At 44.7% G+C, this 19,784-nt stretch overlaps 1 protein-coding gene across 1 annotated transcript in view; it reads left to right on the forward strand.

The window, feature by feature from the left end:
* The window catches only part of LOC119431445 (transient receptor potential cation channel subfamily A member 1-like), a 172,422-nt gene that overhangs the window by 103,563 nt on the left and 49,075 nt on the right, over positions 1 to 19,784 (forward strand). Inside the window, 10 exon segments of the mRNA XM_049658137.1 lie at positions 210 to 269; positions 358 to 444; positions 519 to 589; positions 1,352 to 1,520; positions 2,361 to 2,447; positions 3,449 to 3,624; positions 5,438 to 5,570; positions 6,422 to 6,481; positions 10,019 to 10,222; positions 11,637 to 11,705. Coding sequence (XP_049514094.1) covers positions 210 to 269; positions 358 to 444; positions 519 to 589; positions 1,352 to 1,520; positions 2,361 to 2,447; positions 3,449 to 3,624; positions 5,438 to 5,570; positions 6,422 to 6,481; positions 10,019 to 10,222; positions 11,637 to 11,705 — 1,116 coding nt within the window.

Genomic DNA, 19,784 nt, shown 5'->3' on the forward strand with positions numbered 1-19,784 from the left:
GCTTCGCACGCCAATAGCGGCCAGCGAGCGGGCGCATGAGGATGCGCGCGCATTGGCGACAAACTCCGTGACCTTGGATGGCCGCGCGTTTGACCTTGGTTCCACCTAGGCAAAAAAATGCTTTGCATTTAATAACTGTCAAAACTGTTTGGGAATGTAAGTGTAGCTTCGAAAGACCTTCATTAACCTTGCTCTTTCAAACATTGCAGGCTGTTTTGGACCGGGGGATAACCAAATCCAAGTACAGTCATGATTCCACTTCCTATTATGCAAGTTCAAACCTTTTTTTATTGCCTCATTGCTTATGCTTCATTGTTTGCAGCAAGTGTTGAAACATAAACTGGCGTGTTCTTGTAGGTAAAGCATAGCTTTCAAGCCCTTCAGAATACGGAAGGCGTTGGGGACATCGTACCTGAAACTGATCAACCTCTACCTGTGATGAATGTAAGTGAAGGCATAGTTGTCATCGAATGGTTTTGTCTAACAGCCCTCGCTTTGTTCGCTTTTCTTCAAACTAGATTATGGTGAGATATGGGCGCGAAGAACTCCTGTCTCATCCCCTGTGTGTCAAGTATTTAGAGACAAAATGGTAGGTATCCGTGCAAGGCAACCGCCATAACCATCAATAATACTGTTTACGGGGAGATGGCGAAAAGGGTTTATGTACAATATTTACAAGTGACAGCGAGTGGCAGGATAGGTGTATGGCTCATAACAATGCATTTGATGGCTCTGAAATACGAGCTGTTTCAAACGGCTCTGGCCCTTGTTGCGAATATATAGAATACCAAATTCATATCCAAATTTAGAACTATTCCTTAACTACCACTGAAGATAGCTTACAAAAAGGCGACGGATGACTCAGTTCTTCTAGCTGAGCGTGCAGAAGATACAGAAAGAATCGCTGCTACTGCTTGACCAACTGCCAAGTCACTAGCATGACTGATATACTGAACGGCTGGCAACAGTTAAAAACATTTTAGCAATTGGCATGCAGATTTTGCTTTTAATGCCGTGAAACCAGAGACTTTTCTTTCTGTTCTTAAGTTAACAATTATCCCCCCCCCCCCCCCACTTTCGTAACATTGCCTGTAAAGCGTGCTTTACGCTGAACAACCTCGTCAAGTAACAAAGCCAACTTTTGCATAATGGCAATGTTGTTCGGTTAAGAGTGACAGTTTTTGTAGGCGTCTTCCATATTGTCCATTTGTATTCTATGAACATGTGGCATCATCACGCCCATAGGCCAAGAACAAGTGCCATTTGACCTAAATAATGATATAGCCTCTTTTAAAAAAATGTGCTAACGAACTCGTTTGCTCTCACCAATTATTTTTTTCTTGCCTTTCAGGAACTCGTACGGGATGTATTTTCATATGTTAAACCTCGCCGTGTATACCGTGTTCTTGGCTTTCTTGACGACGAACGCCGTGCAGCTCATGAGTGAGAAAACGGAAAGAGAGAATTTCACGCAAGTCACGTCAGAGCAGCTCGCCACTGCTTTTGTCCATCCATCCACCGTAAGCACCATTATTGTATACGTCATCACTAAATTTTAAGTAAAGAAACCTGCATTATAATGAACTTGCAGTACTATAGGAGTGGAAGTCTTGTACACCCATCAGCTGAACGCTAATTACGCAGAATTACTCAAAATTACTGTTGATCTAAAGACGTTGTCTTCAATATAGCTTACGCTTGAAAAACAAACTAAGTATACTTGTACTTTCAATTTCGAAGGTCGGCAGAGGTTATTTATGTCATGCGACTGTAAATGTACAAAGCAACCCCCTTCCCAAGTTTCCTTGACCTAATTCTTTTCTGCGCATTAACACGTTGACTAATTTGCGCACTGAGTAAAATAAATTTCGGCTAGTTCCTAAATTACTCGTAACCACTTAAGCGCTAAATTGAGCACAATATTAAGAAGATAACCAATGGTGCTACTTACAACAGAGATAACTTTATTAAAGCCACCCAATTAACTTGTTTCAATAAATTATCACCCAAGTCACGCATGCGCAAAGAACTCTGGTGCCTTAACAAAGTTCTTTCAGTTCCAAATAACGCCATTTTTCGCCCTCTTCTTACTGGGTTCTGCTTAACTCCTAAGACAAAACAATTAATGTTCCTATCCTGCTTTTTATACAATCAGGTGGATTATTCTGGAATAAGAGGCATTATTTTAAGTACGTCCGGAACTTTCCGTAAAAGGATCTATGGCGACTAGTGCCTAAATGCGATGGCAACATGATAAAGAGCGTTCTTCGCGAAAAACAGGTTCATTGACTCTTGCTAGAATTGACTGTAGAGCAGATAATGACTGCAACTAATGCCATTTTATTTCATGCAACATCCAGGCTACCATGGTCGCTTTGACGTCTGTGATTGTGCTGGCATTTGTTGGGTTGAACATTGTAAAGGAGTTTTACCAGATGTATCAACAGGTAAGTGTTATTTTTTCGCCCATAGAAGTGACCATTCCTCTCGACGACTATGGTGCGTTTAGGAAAGCATGGTCTTTGGTGATTACTTTCTCGAGAATGCTACGAATCTATTACTTACTTTTCATTTCTGCTCCTAAATACACTTCGATGAAGGATTGCAAATAGCGTGACTCAACAAATAACACAGGGAGGTAAAAGAACGAGGTAAATAATTTCACGAAGAGAACTAAATACGTAAATTTACTTGCATTGTTGTGGTCCATATTTATACTTATAGATAGCCGTGTACGCAATCTGGTATTGGAGGCTGTTGCATGGACATCAGAAACCTTCACAATGTCTGTAAAATTTCGTCGTAACACTTTTGCAACACCGCCTTGAACCTACGTTTGTTTGTAAGATGCAAAAATGGAAGCGAAAATTTTGAAGCCTAAGATTTTATTTGTAACCGGCAGCATCAAGATGTATACTGGTAAAAAAGCAGTTGTGCACGCAATAAGAGAACTTCGCTACGAATAAAATGCTTCAATACAGAGCTTTCCAACCCAATAGTTATTACAATTCTTATACTTTTGTTTTTTACATGTTTCCTGCTACAAGTACTCACTGACACAAATGCAACCTAGTCAGTTTGAGAAAAATATGCCATTGATTGCTTCGTATAGAAAACAATAAACTTTATACATATATGTTGCTATAGACATGCGTAAGTAGCAGCTTCAGAACACGAAGCCATGAAAAACGTTTCATGCATTCAATCGCAGATAATGAAATATACCTCCAAGTAATTTGCAAGCTTGAACTGCCGCTCAGAATAGTCTAGGAGTTCTTAACAATGCCTGCATCCACATTCTTTTTTCTTGTCATAAAAAAATCAAGAATAATACTTAAAGAGCAATGATATTTCAAAAGAATTGGGACTGATTGGTGTTCTGTGGTCAATATTTAGGGTAAATAACTATTTCTGCCTTAACTACATATGCTGCCGTGTTCATTTTCAGCGAGCCAAGTACTTCTTGGACATCATGAACGTCTTGGAATGGACACTCTACATTTCCGGTGGTTTGATGGCTGCCGGCCACCTATCGACAACTGTGGTTGATCGAAGCAACCAGTACATCATGGCCGCGTTGGCCGTGTTCTTAGCGTGGTTCAACTATCTGCTCTATCTGCAAAGGTGAGAACGCTTCCACTAGGCATTTTCTTGTTTTCTGCGAAGCGACCGTTTGTTACAATCGAGCTATTTTTCAAAACTCGTTGAGGATATGCTCAAACTTGCGTAACACTGCGAATGATTGCAGCACATGTGTGTAATCAGATTATTACTGTCTTTTTTTTCGATAAGGTGCTTAGTAGACGTTAAACGGATCCTATACGGAAATGTAAGGTTAGCCTAGGTTTTCGAGTTGCGAACATGCCGGTGCCATTGTAAGCTCACTGTGACAACACGCCAATTATGCAGGAACTAAAGGCGGGTGGAGATATTCCCGTGAAGTCTATACACTCTTCTATGCCGCCAGATAAATTATCAGTGCGTGCGTGGTGCAAGTGAATTGCTTAACAATAAAATAAAACATCATTGAATCCCGTTGAAAAGCGATCAGAGAGCCAACTTGAAAACATTTTTGTTTTGTTTACTTTGTTCTGCACGAAACATTACGGATGCGCGATAAAGCCAAACCTGTTACGCTGGACCTATGTTACCGGTTACGTGATTTGTGCGCGAAATTCTCAACTGGGATGCCGACCCTGCATTTTCAGAACTCATGCTAAAGTTTCATTCTCCACCGAATAAACGGTAATTGAAATTATAAAAAGTGCTCGATTAGTCACAACTGATTCAGCGAGTCACATTAGTACCTGTTTAACATATTTGTCATCTTACATGCTTACTTCTAAAATGCTCCACGGGTCTGGTAGGTTATACTATTGCCTACCACCATTAGACAGGATGAGTAGTTTGGCTAATGAGGTCTCAGCTATTTAGAACTGCTTTTATTAGGTTATTCGTTTTCTCAAAGACATATTTTTCTTTTGGGAAGCAACATGGCACTAACGTGTTATCGATGGGTGAATAAGTATAATTAGCCCTACGATCTCCAAACACCATTCGACGGGAAGATAACTGGGAGATACCGACCGCCCTGTAGCCACATTTCGATGGGGGCGAAATGCAACAACGCCCGTGTGCCTGTGCTTTGGGGCGCATTAAAGATCCCCTCGTGGTCAAAATGAATCCTGAAGTCCTCCACTACGGTGTGCCTCATAATCAAATCGTGGTTTTGGCACGTAAAACCGCAGAAGTCAATTCAATTCAATCAATTGAGAGAACTTGTTTTACCTTGATATTTCGCTACGGAGAGTACATTCGAAGAAGTAAAAGCAATGGCATGTTATTGGAGCAAGCACCTTAATTAGCATGGTGCGTAATTAATTAGAAATTTGCTTCCTGTACCAGCCACAACTGGAATGTCACTCCAGCATTGCCGTTGAAAACTGCATGACTGCCCTCGTTGCCCTCAGTTTTTATTTCAGGCAAGCAGACCTGTAGCCTAAACTGGTGTTTGTAGTCATGCGGTGATAATGACCAGCTGTGATTGCGTGTGTTCTCCATTTCTCTCGCTTTCTGCTTTCTTATCTCTTTACTTCACCCTCCTCCTTTACCAGTGTAGGGTAGCAAACCAGACTTTTCCTTCTCGTTAATCTACTTGCATTTCCCTTTTGTTATGTGTCTCTCTCACTCCAGTGAATCAAAAATGCTACTTGGTATTGCGTTAAATTTTTGATGCTCAAAACGAAGTTTGGGGGCATCAACCTCAGCGAAGCGAAAAATGATATGTGGACGTTTATGTGTGGGTAAAAGAAGATGAGATCACGATTTTATGCTTGTTCAGCTTTCCAGCAAGTTAAGAGGGAGAAAAATTTTGTTTGCAATCTCTGCTCTCCCCGTGTCGTCACTCCTGCGTTTCTGTTGGCTTTTTCTTCTTCAGGTTCAACCGGATCGGCCTTTACGTCGTCATGTTCCTAGAAATATTGTCCACGTTACTAAAGGTCATGTTCGTCTTCTCCGTTCTAATAATTGCCTTCGGCTTGAGCTTCCATATTCTCCTCGCCAAAATTGACGTGAGTACGCGCTCGAAGCATTGTATTCTTCCTTGACGCCAACCATTGTCAGAACCTTCCGTACTTTTGACATATTGAACTTCTCTCTTTTTTTTTTCTTTCGTTATATGAAGGCCGTCGGCTTTAAGCCCTCGACAGATTTTGGCCAACCTCTAAGCACCCTATACAATTTATTATATCTTGTCTACGAACCGTCTTCGGCGTCGTTTCGCTGGAGGTGTATGACTTCATGACGTCATTACGCAGAAGGGGCCACACTGGGAGGAGAACATCGTGGCATTTTGGCGCCTCGCTCGATCCCGTTCGGTCCGTACGTTACGCTGTCAAGCCGGACAGCGCTACCAGAAGCAGCATATCAGACGATCAAGAGAGACCAACACGTCGCGATGTTCCCCTCCCACGTGACCAACTTCAGCGTCCTAACACCTTCTTCGGAAACAAAATCGAAACTGGTTCGTAGACTAGCTAGTGCAGTTAATTGTTTAAGGGTGCTGGCAGGCTTCTAAGTACCTTTTCTTGAGTTTTGATGTCCAGGACATTTATGCAACGAAAAAGAAAGAAAAGTCGAAAAAAATAATTTTCTAACTATTTTGGGCATGTCCCTCTATGCATGCAGAACGTGGTAATATACCATATACTGCGCACTATTTCCCCTTGACCGTTCGCAGTGATAAAAATTTCTCTAATCTCAATCAAGTGTTTTCACCTCCTTGTGGCATCACTGTGAGCTCGGATCCTGGCGCTCGGTTCATGTTGGTTTACATCTCTGAACAGTGCCAACTGGCAGCTTGCGGTGTGTGCACTGCAGGTTCTAGAATTTGCAGGAGAAATGTTTTCTTACCTTTCTACAGATCAATGTGAAAACGCCGGTCGTTGACCCCTACACAGGAAACATCACAATGCGAGCAATGGTGAGCATGCGCGAAATTTGCGAACGCTTGGCCTTAGGCGTAGACGGCATCAGGTACTCCACATCTATCGTTTTTTTTATTATCATCATTATTATTAGGAAAGCACATGCACTTGGAACGGCAGTGGGGGAAAAGTGCGACAACTTTCGCAGCAAGCCGCAGCGAGATGAAATTAAGAGAACTGGTTCAAGCAGCTGACGATGATGAATATGTATCGGGTTTTACGGCGCAAAGGCCAATAATGGCCAAAGAGCGCCAGGAAATACTATGATATAGTCGGTGAGAAATGGTATATATGTAACTCAGCTGTCTAGTGGCCTTCACTAAGCAGCTTTCACTAACACACGCCACGGTTTTTATGAGGCCACCTACCGTTGCTTACCGCAAAACTTGGTCGTGCGCGCTCTATCAGAAACGTTTTCAAACTAAGCGATGTGCTAGCGAATGACCGTTTCACATGCAACAGCTATAAATATTAACCTGTTGACGTCAACCACAGACAATCTGTGAAACAGACTCGTGAATATTGTTCTGAATGGGATTTCATTTCAGCTGACAGCCAAGCAGGAGGCGTTGGTATTTATTAGTCGCTTAATGTAAACATATGTGCGTTGTGTGGCTAGCGGTTGCTCCCCGATGAAAGCCAACAACACTAAGCGTATTTAGTATTTCGCGTCCATTTAGCTTAGCATAATAATTTTGCTGTAATTATGGCTAAAACTTCAAAAACAAAGTATTCGCTTTACTGGGTAAGCACAATAGATGGATTGTCACTGGAATTAAAACGACATCTTGAGCGGCATCAAGTCGGTGTATCTAGGCTTGGCAAGGGTGGGCATTCCTTCTTATATTTCTTAATGTTTAACTGTAAAATCCCATGTTCAGCACCCAAAAACGTCATCTATTCCAAAATGTTAGCTAGGAAATTACCGAGAACGAAGAAAATGTAATAAGAAGACAAAAACATGAAATCAAATACACAGTTAAACCTCTATATAACGAAGTTGGTAAAATCCGCAGTTCACTTCGTTATATTAAAATGGCATTGTTTTGAAATGTGACCGTGTATGCAAATAAGTACATTCGCCTATCCACTTTTTTTATTTGCACGAAAAGGGCCGCAAGATTTTCTGAATTTTACAACAATCGAATGAAAGCAAACTTTACTAAGAAAAAAAGTTCATTTTGTTGAATTTGAGAGTCGGCGACGAAAAATTTGGTTTAATTTCATGTCGACGATGAAAACAAGCGGAAGCGGGGTGCGAATGCTTCGTCTGCCCCTCGCTTCAACGAGTCTCCGAAATTTAAGATTACGCAACCCCGGGTACTAAACGCGCGGGAAGACAGCACACACGATGCCACGCAATCTCGGCACGCCCACTCCTTGCATACGCGGCAGATTACCTCTTAAACGGGGCGCGCGGTCTGTGTATGCAGTCAGCCGCACTGAAAACCATGCGCAGCCACGGCCTCGGTAGAAGATGAGACGCATATCAACCTGACTCCCACTCCGCCCCTCGCACGCGCTTGATCGCGTTACCGCGACCTCGCTCCGCGGCCCCCTTTATCCTTGCTCGAGCGGGAAGGCGGCACTCAGCACCGTCCTTCTCGGCTCACCCTCGCACACTTTGACTCGCACCGAAAGCGTGCAGCTCGAGTGGCGCAATAGGACCTTATGGCACTTGAACTTTATATGGAACATGACGCTGCTCCTCTTCGGTGGTCGCTCTTGGTCGTGCGGGGCGCGATTTGAGAGGTGCGTTCGAAAGCAGCCGCTTTTAATTCAACCACTTGACCATCTGCGGCCGCGGAAGTTTTCATATATTGTCTCGGTATTTCTTCGCGACGGCAGTGAAATTTCGTTATGTTGAAATCGTGTATCAACGCACTTCGTTATATTAGGGTTATAAATACATGTGTTCTATGGACAACAAGGCGTGAAAAGCGAAATACTTCGTTCTATCGAGAGTTTCGTTATACTAAAATTCGTTATATCGAGGTTCAACTGCGTAACGAAGTATCAAAACACTATTGAAGCGCTTCCACGGATCATAGAAAAAAATTAAACAGCTTGAAAATATAAGACAAGAATAACACAAGCACGAACAGGTCATGGGAACATCGAAAAAAATTTATATGTTACGCTTTCTTTTTTTACTTGGAACACTTTTAAAGCCTACCAATGTTCCTCGAATCCCGTCACTAAAGATGAATTATTTAACCAGCCGGACATTATTTGCAAAAAAAGTCAAAGCTATCTATTTACAAATTAAACTAATTGCATTATTCAACTTCCTGGTTAAGAACTTACCCACACATGTCTATAAGAAAGCACTCAAAGGAATCGTCATAAAGTCTAATGCCGTGTTTCTACATTACAATATTGCAGTGTAGAGCGAAATAACTGGCGTCAAATTATTCGTTTAATTTACATTATTACGCATTCGGAACCGCCAAATGGGGCTTTCTATCCAATAGAACGATTTCAGTCCCACCCCTTTGTGACGTAAAAGCGTGGCGCGAAATGAAGCTTCCATCACACTTGTCTTCCCACAATCATATCCCGATTGGTGCTGTTCGCAACTCACGATCGGATGCATAGTCACTTCAGCAGCAAGGGCGAAAAGGACCACTTTAATGTGCGTGCGGTCGAGTTTCATTTTATACTGCCCTACTGCATCGCAGGGGGTTGCACTTCGAGTCATGCATCGCAAGGCTAAGCAAGTTCTTTACATAGTCGAGAGGACTGCGAAGGACCTTTTGCTGCTGCACCCTTGGTCGCGTAGATGGCGTACTTTTCCTTACACGATGCAAGATGTATTGCCTTGAAGCTTAAGTGGTCTGGGAAAGCGTCTAGTGTCCAGTCAGTCTTGAGGCTTACAGGAAACCGCAGCTGAACACATTGGTCTTGTTGACGTCACTTCATTTTCTCTTAAGAGTGATGTCACTGACCACAGTCAAAACAAAATGATGCTTCAATATCCATGTAGATTCCTTCTTCACAATCTTAGCAATCAACATCATAATCAGGATCGATAGACACAGAACTAGGGATCACAACGCATCTCGCAACGTCATTTTGTTTTGACTCACCTGCTGCGTTCCTAGCAATCATTTTACCTGGCAAGACGGTGTTCGGTGGAACACTCGACTTCATTTCAATAATTGGGTCACACACGATCGTCATTCTCGTTGTGACGAAGGTACATTTACCAAGACGTTTCTCCTAAACTAAATTTCCGAGTCAAGTGCGCTAGTTATTCTCTGCCTTATGCCAACACCACCTAGACAGGGCACGGCCTGTTCACTCCGATCCATGACTTCATGCTGCCTTTCCCGACTGCCATAGAATGTAACGGGGATGCTCCCGAGTAAACCATGGTGATTTTGACGTCACCGCTTTCGTCACGCCAGCCTCGGCAACGGAAATGACGATTCGGGTAGCATGACGTCATGGATCGGAGTGAACAGGTCTTGCGCTATCTCGGGGTGTGGCTTATGCACGTTTCCTTAACTTGATGTTCCTTCTACGCGCAGAACATGAGCGACAAGGGTTTCCACAACCCGCTGATATCCCTAGTGCGTGTCGGCACTATGATGCTCGGGGAGCTGGACTTCCTGGGCACATACCTTCGGCCGATGCGTGCCTTGGAGTCGTCGGCCTGGTACCAGATCGTGGCCGCCACCTGGTTTCTCGTAGTCTTCATCGTACTCATGCCTATCCTACTAATGAACCTGCTCGTAAGAACATTGTTTTTATTTTTCCTCTTATAATGCCCACCCTACAGACACGAAAGAGCATTTCCTGAACGTCAAATGGACATCTGTCACGCACTAATATCACTGAGAAGCACTTCTGACACCCGCCGTGGTTGCTTAGTAGCTATGGTGTTGGGCTGCTAAGCTTACACGAGGTCGCGGGGTCGAATCGCGGCCACGGCGGCCGCCTTTCGATGGGGGCGAAATGCGAAAATACTCGTGTATCTTGATTTAAGCGCACGTTAAGGAACCCCTGGTGGTTCCAATTATTTCATAATCTCATAATCAGATGGTGGTTTTGGCACTTAAAACGCCACAATTTAATTTAATTTAAGCACTTTGGACCCCGTGCGTTGCCGCTCTAGGCAGTGGCAAGCCGGGAACTTGTTTGCGTATCTTCGAGAAGTTGGCTTGCTCGAAAAGCTCTAGGAAATCCTTTATCCGCATTAGAATAGCCGAACTATGCCACCTTTTTCGTCGTTTATTTACAGTGAGTTAGTTGCTTTCATGGGCTCTTTAAATTTGGCGTGTTCTCTTGGTGGTCAGTGGTGAGTGTTCGCTGGTTGTATGCACCAACTAGTACGCAACAAAGTATTCGGCTCTGTTGACGGTTTCTGCACAATCTTCAGTTCTTTATTCCACCCTCCCTATCCTTTAGGGTTCTCACAATCTTTCATCCCTTTCTCACGCAGAATAGCATGCAAAATTTTAAGATGTGCTTGTTCTCGTTCGTGGTGTTCCGTGCACCGAGTACTTGTGTTTATGACAATTTATTGTGGGAGTTTCCCATTACATCGTTTTGTTTTGACACTTTTCTTACATTTCTACGTTCGTTGTGTGAAAAGTAGTGCCCCCTCGCCCACTCCCCCACCCCTCCCACCTCCGTTTTCTCATGTGCATACTATTTAGTCGTGTCAATAAAGATGTCTTGTACTGACACAATTTTGCTCTACCTACTAAAGCTGACAAATCAAAAGAAGAATCTTCCCAAATTCCACACACACAAAAAAAAAACCTTGCAAATAGCACAGGCGAAGTTGCAAATAAATTTGCGCTAAGCGTAGCACGATGGTCACGTCATGTGATAAAGCCTACTTCGATCCTTTGAATGCTCTAGTCTTTGCTTAAGCCTCAGGTACGTTTGCTGAGTCATTCAAGTGTCCATATTCAAGCGGTTACCATTTCTACTTCTTTTAACTTATGTTCCACATATCTCCTAGTACTCCTACTCTTAAACATTTAAGTGATTTTAAGAAAATATATCCCCAGTTTACTTAATTTTTCCCCACTTTCTTTTTTTTTTCTAGGACACTATAAGTACTTCCGTTTCGTCGAAGTCGCAACTATGTGTATATTTGGTCTTCTTGCTATATACAGGCATTCATTCATTTTCCAGATCGGCTTGGCCGTCGGCGACATCGAAACCGTCCGCCGTAACGCACAACTCAAGAGGCTCACAATGCAGGTTAGCGCAAATTGTTACTATTTTTCTGTGCGCACCACGCCTGGTCACACTTTGCTGGCAACACTCAACAATTGGAAAATATTCAATCTGAGACGCACTGACATTGTGTAACACCTACAAACAGGCTTACAAATTTCATATTTTTACTTCTCCTACTACACTGTTATTGTGAACGTAGGAATTCCTTGTTTCCCGCGGCATTCGTTTCTCTCCTATCGCAGCAGGAACAACAAAGAAATGTTTAAAAATTCTAATAGGCGCGAATGTACAAAGGAATAAAGCTAAGGTGTGCAGACATGGACACAAGAAAAGAGAACTAGACAACACAAACACCAACAAAAACGGAGTTTGTGTTGTCTGTATCTCTTCTCTTGTGTTCGGGTTGCACACCTTACTTTTTCACGATGAATACCTACTAAGTAGCTCAACTTGGTGTAGTTCTGTACAAACGATATATTCAGGGTGTATTGCTTCAACAGATATAATAAATCGTAAATGCAAGTTATTCATTCCTCTTCACTGCTCATTTTTTCTTTCACACGTCATATTCCTCATAACACTAGGCTTCACAGTGGCATGCTAAATACTAATGCGCGTTACTAACAATGTGCGTTTCCGGCACTAAAGTGTCGAAGCGCTTCTTTTGTCATCGTTTTCCAAATTTGCGCTGTCTCAACACGGATTTTCTATCAATGCTACCCAATTTAGCTCCTGACTTCTTAGAAGATGCATTCTTGGAACCAAATATAGCTTAATACCATCATGATTTGAACGACTGAACGTTGACCGAGTTGGTGGGTATTCATGTTGTAGAAAGACGAGCGTGCAAAGATGAACCAAAGGAGGAGCAAAAAGCGTTCATGTATCCCTGTTTTGTTCCTACTTGTATTTTCGTCCTATCAGGCATGCCTGCCTTTCGGTAACAAGGACCCCCATCCTTACTACTTTGCAACGTTTATTGAAGTTGCTAGTGAAGTCTGCTATACAAAGTGAACATTGTACCTTTCTTCATATTGAAACACTACACTTTGAAGTCGCATTCAAGCTGCTAAATATACCACAGGTGTTGATTTTAAGAGTGCTGCGGCCGCGCCCTTCTGGTAACCTTGTTCGCCAACGTGCGCCTTGGTGCACCATGCTTGGTGAGGCACCATTTCGCCTGCAAGATTTTTCCATAGCTCCACTGCCCCTAAACATAGAACAGCTAGGGCTGAACAGTCGAAAAAAGAAAAACTACAGTGGAGCTCCTCTATAACAAAATGACCTGCATAACGAAGGAATTATTCTGTCTCGGTTCTGTCGTGATCTGTGTGCTGTGCGACATTTGCAACGCAGTGACCTGTATACCGAATGATTTCGGATGCACGAAGCACTTCGCTATAAAGGCGTTCAACTGTAGCAATTGCGTTCGCTCGCTGGATAGCCAACAGTGGGTGTGCCATGGATGCCACATTCAAGCTGGAGGCATCCAGAAATCACGTAAACCTGCCTTTTAAAACCAATGAATGTGCCGCATGATCCATTGTTAAAGCGAACACATGAGTATAGAGCAAGTGAGAAATTTTACATCTGGCAAGTGTACAATCAATCGCCCGGCATCGCAGAAGATGACTCTTGGTTGGTGGCCCCAGGCACTTTTCAGCACACTTGATGGCACCCTTCTTTGGAGGACGACGACGAAGTGATTCTTGTTCAGATCAGTGTTCCTTCGCGCTGCAGTATTTTTGGTTATTACCCGTGGTTTAATGGGAGACGCCGCTCCCATTGCTACGGCAATGGAAGTGGAGTCAACAGAACGCCGACGGGACGTTACTACCACGTCAGGAACCGGCCCGAGGAAGAGAAACTGCCCTCCAAGTCAAGCCGGCAGTGAGGACACTGTGTTGTACTCCTGCTCAAGCGATGACGCCTCAGATGATGAAGGCTTCGAGAGAGTGGTACACCGGAAGGCCAAGAGAAGAAACATCAGCGAACGGTCTTCGTCAAGTAAGTCAACTGTCCTGCCACAGCGAAGGCCGTCGGCGCACACACTTCTCTTTATGCCTGACAGGCCTGTGGACAACCTCAACCGCCTTAATCGACAAGCGGTTTCCGTTACTCTGGAGGCTCTTGTCCCAGGAGAGATTAAAGATATCAGGATTAATAATCGAAAGAATGTCCTGGCTATTGATGTTCGCAACCGAAGCGCAATCAATGCTTTGATGGCCGTAAAGCTCCTGGGCAACATTAATGTCCACTACCTCGTGCCGCAGGACTACGAAACCACGGCTGGTGTGGTTTACGATATTGATACATCGATTAGCGACAGCGACCTGCCAATTTTAATCAAACCTGCGACAGATGGTATTGCCTTACTGCAAGCTCGGCGCCTTGGCAACTCGAGCTGTGTAAAGCTCGACTTTAAAGGTGACTGCCTACCATCGCACGTAAAGGTCGGACACTTTCGTCATGTGGTACGGCCTTTCGTACCAAAACCACTTCAGTGCAGAAGATGTCAAAGACTTGGACACGCGAGTGCTGTCTGCCGAAATTCAACGGTATGCCCACGATGTTCCGAACAACACGACGCTGACACCTGCCGTGCAACGGAGCTCAAGTGCACAAATTGTCAAGGATCGCACGCTGCATCCTCAAAAGACTGTCCACGTCTAAAGAAAGAGCAGAAAATCTTGAGGAAAATGGCCAGAGACGGATCATCACACAGAGATGCTTCTGCTGCAATAAGGCGACATCGCTCCCGAAAAGGAAAGTCCACGAAATCCTCTTCAGGTTCGAGGGAGATGACTCGTCCTGCAGTGCCGCCTCCTGCTCCATCTGTCTCCAATAAGAGCACGAATGTCAGCGAAAAAAGCAACCATGGTGTTGACACCTCTTCAAGTGAGGAGTGGCCAGCGCTGCCGAAGACATGCCAAACACCAGAGCCACAGCATATGACTCGCCACTTGCAGCCCAACGTCGCTGCAGTTGACCACATACGAGACAAGGATTTGCAAGTGATTGCTATGCTGAAGTCGCTCACGAATGTCATGCGTCTACTACTGACAAACATGGATACTCCGGCTGCTCGTAGCGCTCTGCAAGTACTGGACACGTTGACTCCAGTGCTTGAAAGCTTCGTATAGCACTATGGCCCACTCCTCGCTGCCATTCCACAAGGAAGTCAAGAAAGCCTCTCTGTTGCAGTGGAATGCCCGGGGCCTCAAATCAATAATTTCAGATTTTAGACACTTTGTCTTCGAAAACCGTTTTCCCATCCTCGTAATTTGTGAACCGAACGTTCAAAATGCCATCCGCATTTCTGGATATGAAGCATTCATGTCCTCTACCTGTGGTGATGTGAGCAAGGTGATTGTATATATAAGATGTGAACTAACGTACGTGTTGCACCTAATCCCACCTCACGACACCAACCAGTACGTTTGTTTAATCGTAAAGACGAAGAAACTTACGTTCACTCTCGTCGCTGCCTACATTGCTCCTTCAAGTCGCTTCGACTCTAAACGACTGCACGACGTGTTATCCACGACACCCGGCCCTACGATCCTCACTGGTGATTTTAATGCTCACGATCCGCTTTGGGGGAGTTTGAAGATGGACTCTAGGGGAAAGAGGCTTGTATCTTTTGCAACACAGCACGACCTTTATTGCCTCAACGATGGTAGTCCAACATATTTACGAGGGATTACATACAGCAGCTGCCTAGATTTGACCCTGGTCTCTCGGCGTCTTGAACGAAAAGTGCAATGGTTCTCAGATATCGAATCACATGGCAGCGACCATATTCCCACGTATCTGAAGATCAAGGGACTATTGAAATACTCCTCCACGACTCTCCAACGAATTGACTGGCCAGCGTTTCGGTCACACATGGAGGAAGTATGTCAGGAAGGAAACCATTCTAGTCTGGAACACGAAATTCAAACAGCCATGAAAGAGACTACGCGCGGTTTTCAGCCGTTCCCGAAATATGAAGAATTTAAAGCCGAATTGCAGCGACTACGAGCGATTCGCCGGCGGGCGGAAAGAAGATACAGGAGAACAAAATCCATCCACGATCTCAGAGAGGCAAGGCGAATACAAAAGAAGATTCAGCGGCGCATCGATGCGCTCCAATCTCAAAAATGGAAACGATTCTGTGAGTCGTTGGATCCACGTCATCGCTTATCTCAGATATGGAGGACCGTGCGTGGACTTCGCGTATCACCGCAACAGCGTGTTCCTTTCAAATCTCTCGCTTTGCACCAAGGTTGCAGAGAGATTCAGATTGCTGAAGAATTTTGTTCAAGACTTGCTGGCTTGCAGCCCCAATGTGCACTTACATCATGTGTCACTCCTGCGTCCCGGGACTCCCGTATGGATGTCATGTTTTCGATGGAGGAGCTTGATGCGACCCTGGCGACTTGCAGGCGCTCTTCGTCACCTGGGCCAGACGGCGTTACCTATACGGCGCTCGGCAATCTTGGCCAGAAGGCGCAACTCGTGCTGCTAAACCATTACAACGAGTCTTGGCGCAATGGTGTGGTTCCACGTGAATGGAAATGCAGCCGCTTGGTACCACTTCTCAAACCAGGTAAATCACCGTTAGATTTGTCATCGTACCGCCCCATCGCTCTGGCCAGCTGCATCGGAAAAATAATGGAAAGAATGGTTTTGACGCGCCTGGAATGGTACCTGGAGAAATACAATGTGTACCCAGATGCTATGGCTGGCTTCCGGCGTGGGCGCTCATTCATAGACAATGTCATCGATTTGGTCACATTTGTTCAACATCAAAAACGGCTGAAACGACTCACTGCGGCATTGTTCCTTGACATAAAAGGCGCCTACGATAACGTAGCACATTATGCCATTATAGAGGCTCTGATTGAAGCCGGAATTGGTGGCCGCACTTTTCAGTGGCTATGCAGCTATCTGACCGACAGACATTTCTTCGTGATGACCGAGGATGGCGCCACGACTCACTACCAAACATTCCGTGGAGTACCACAAGGTGGGGTGTTGAGCCCGACACTATTCAACTTAGTGCTCGTTGGCCTAGTCAGATGCTTGCCCAACACCGTTGGAATATCAATCTATGCTGACGATATCTGCATCTGGGCGTCTGCTGTAACACGACTGCAGGTACGAGCAAGGCTACAAAAGGCAGCTACGTTAACATCACTGTACTTACGAAAACAGAACTTGGAGCTGTCCTCAGAGAAATGCTGCCTTGTTACATTCACTCGGAAGGCAATGAGGCCTTACTCTGTAAGTGTCAATGGGCAAACAATTGCAAACGCACGGAAACACCGCTTTTAGGGGTAATTATCGACCGCGACCTTTCATGGAGCCCGCACGTTTCATACCTAAAGAAGAGGTTAACGACCATAACACACCTCCTTAAATTCCTCGGTGGAAAATCATGGGGCACATCGGTGCGGTCAATGCTGCAGCTTTATTGTGCCTTATTTCTCGGTTTCGCAAGATACAGCCTCCCGGTGCTAGGCAACACCTGCAAAACAAACCTGCGTGTACTCCAGGGATTACAAGCTCAAGCCCTAAGGACGTGTCTCGGTCTTCCGAAGTGTGCGTCTACGGCGGCAACGATTGTCATTGCGCGAGACCACCCAATAACAACGTACTTAGCCACCGACGCCCTCAGGGCGCATATTCGGCACGTTGCCCGACTACCTTCCCACCATCTTGCATCTTTACTTACAGAAAGGCCACACACAACTTTCAGTCGTATAATTGCAGCCAATCATACCTCGTTGCCATCAAACTACATGCCTGAAGCAAGACCATCCTCACCGTTATGGTGCCTGCACAAACCTGACATACGCCTCACCATCCCAGGAATCACAAAGAAAGCTCACATGCCGTCATCTGCCCTGAAACAGGCCACGTTAGGACTTTTACATGAGGTTCACAGTGCCCGCGTACATGTTTATGTCGATGGCTCAGTCGCACCTACAAGTTCAGCTGCCGCAGTGGTGATTCCAGCAAGATCCGTCAAGATGCAGCTAAAGACGTCACATGTCTCATCAACAACAGCTGCTGAACTGGTAGCCCTCCGTGCGGCTCTTCATTTCATTCTGGAGGAACCACCCCATCCATGGTCAATCTTCTGTGACTCCAAGGCAGCCCTACAGAGTTTACTCTCAGTACTGCGCCAGGGATCACATGAGCAGCTCGTCGCAGAGATAAGACAAGTACACCATCGCATAATTGATGAAGGGCACAATATAATATATCAGTGGTTGCCTAGTCACTGTGGCATACATGGCAATGATCGAGCGGACGCAGCGGCCCGATCTGCTCATGACGGTGTCAACTGCGTTGCCATTCCTCTTTCGAGAGCCGACGCAGCGAAAAAACTTTCCGCGCTTGCGCGTGAACTAACATTGATGCAATGGAATTCCTCCGATTTCACAAGTGCACGCCTTCATGCCCTGGACCCTAATTTACAGCTTCGTATTCCATTCGACCTTCCACGACGGGACTGCACACTTCTAATCCGTCTATGGCTTGGAGTAGCATTTTCAAATGCGTACTCCTTTCGTATCGGAATGGCCAATAGCCCACTTTGTGAATCCTGCGGGTGCAACGAAACAATCGCACACCTTCTTTGTGAGTGCCCTCGTTTCAACCCGCAGAGAGCAGCTCTCTCAGCGACAATAGATCAACTGGACAAACGCCCAATAACAGAAAAGAACATCCTTGGAAACTGGCCTACACAAACAACGGCGCGAGCCGCCCCGAAGGCACTGCTGCGTTACTTGAAAGACACCGGACTCAGTGACAAATTGTGACTCTGCATTGTGTTACTTAGGACGGAACGTTCAGACAATGCAACACGAGAACGCCTTCGCGGACTTCATGACAGTGCCCACAGAAACAGTTCTGTTTTGTGTGCGTGTGTGATTTTCTTGTTTCCTTCCTTTTTGTTTATTCTTTATTTTCACTTATTTTTCTCTCTCTCTCCTTTCGCATCCCTTTACCCCTCCCCCGGTACAGGGTAGCCAACCGGAGATAACCTCTGGTTAACCTCCCTGTCTTTCCTTTACCTTTTTCTCTCTCTCTCTTCACGTAAACCGTAATTTCTCTAAATGTGTCTAGGGATTGTTGATGCATCCAGTCCAATTTCGCGTTGAAGAATGTCACTTCGTATTTACATTTGAACTAGACCAGAAGCGTTTCTAGTGGCTTTCACGCGACCGTAGTTTCTCTATATGTGTCTAGGGATTGTTTATACAGTAAGTCCAATTTAGCGTTAAAGAATGTCACTTCGTATGTTACTTTTGAACTAGACCAGAAGCGTTTCCTGTGGCTCTCACGCAACCGTAGATTCTCTATATGTGTCTAGGGATTGTTCACGCAGTCACTCCAATTGCGCGTTCAAGAATTCTACTTCGTAATTTTCTTTTTACTAGACCAGAAGCGTTTCTAGTGGCTCTCACGCAAACCCTAGTTTCTCTATATGTGTATAAGGATTGTTTATGCAATAAGTCCTTTTGCGCGTTGAAGAATATCACATCGTGATTTACTTTTGAACTAGAGCAGAAGTGTTTGAAGTGGCTTTCACGCACCCGTAGTTCCTCTATTGTGTCTAGAGATTGTTTACACAGTCAGTCCAATTTAGCGGTAAAGAATGTCACTTCGTAATTTACTTTTTAACTAGACCAGAAGCGTTTCCAGTGGCTCTCACGCAACCGTAGTTTGTGTCTAGGGATTGTTCATGCAGGCATTCCAATTGCGCGTATAAGAATGCCACTTCGTAATTTACTTTTGTACTAGACCAGAAGCGTTTCTAGTGGCTCTCACGCAAACCGTAGTTTCTCTACATGTGTCTAAGGATTGTTTATGCAGTCAGTCCAATTGTGCGTTGAACAATGTCACATGGTGATTTAATTTTGAACTGTTTGAAGTGGCTTTCACGCACCCGTAGTTCATCTATTGTGTCTAGGGATTGTTTATACAGTCACTCCAATTTCGCGTTGAAGAATGCCGCTTCGTAATTTACTTTTGAACTAGACCAGAAGCGTTTCTAGTGGCTCTCACGCAACCGTAATTTATCTGTCTAGGGATTGTTCATGCAGT

This window comes from Dermacentor silvarum, chromosome 10 (assembly GCF_013339745.2).
Source record: "Dermacentor silvarum isolate Dsil-2018 chromosome 10, BIME_Dsil_1.4, whole genome shotgun sequence".
Lineage (NCBI taxonomy): Eukaryota > Metazoa > Arthropoda > Arachnida > Ixodida > Ixodidae > Dermacentor > Dermacentor silvarum.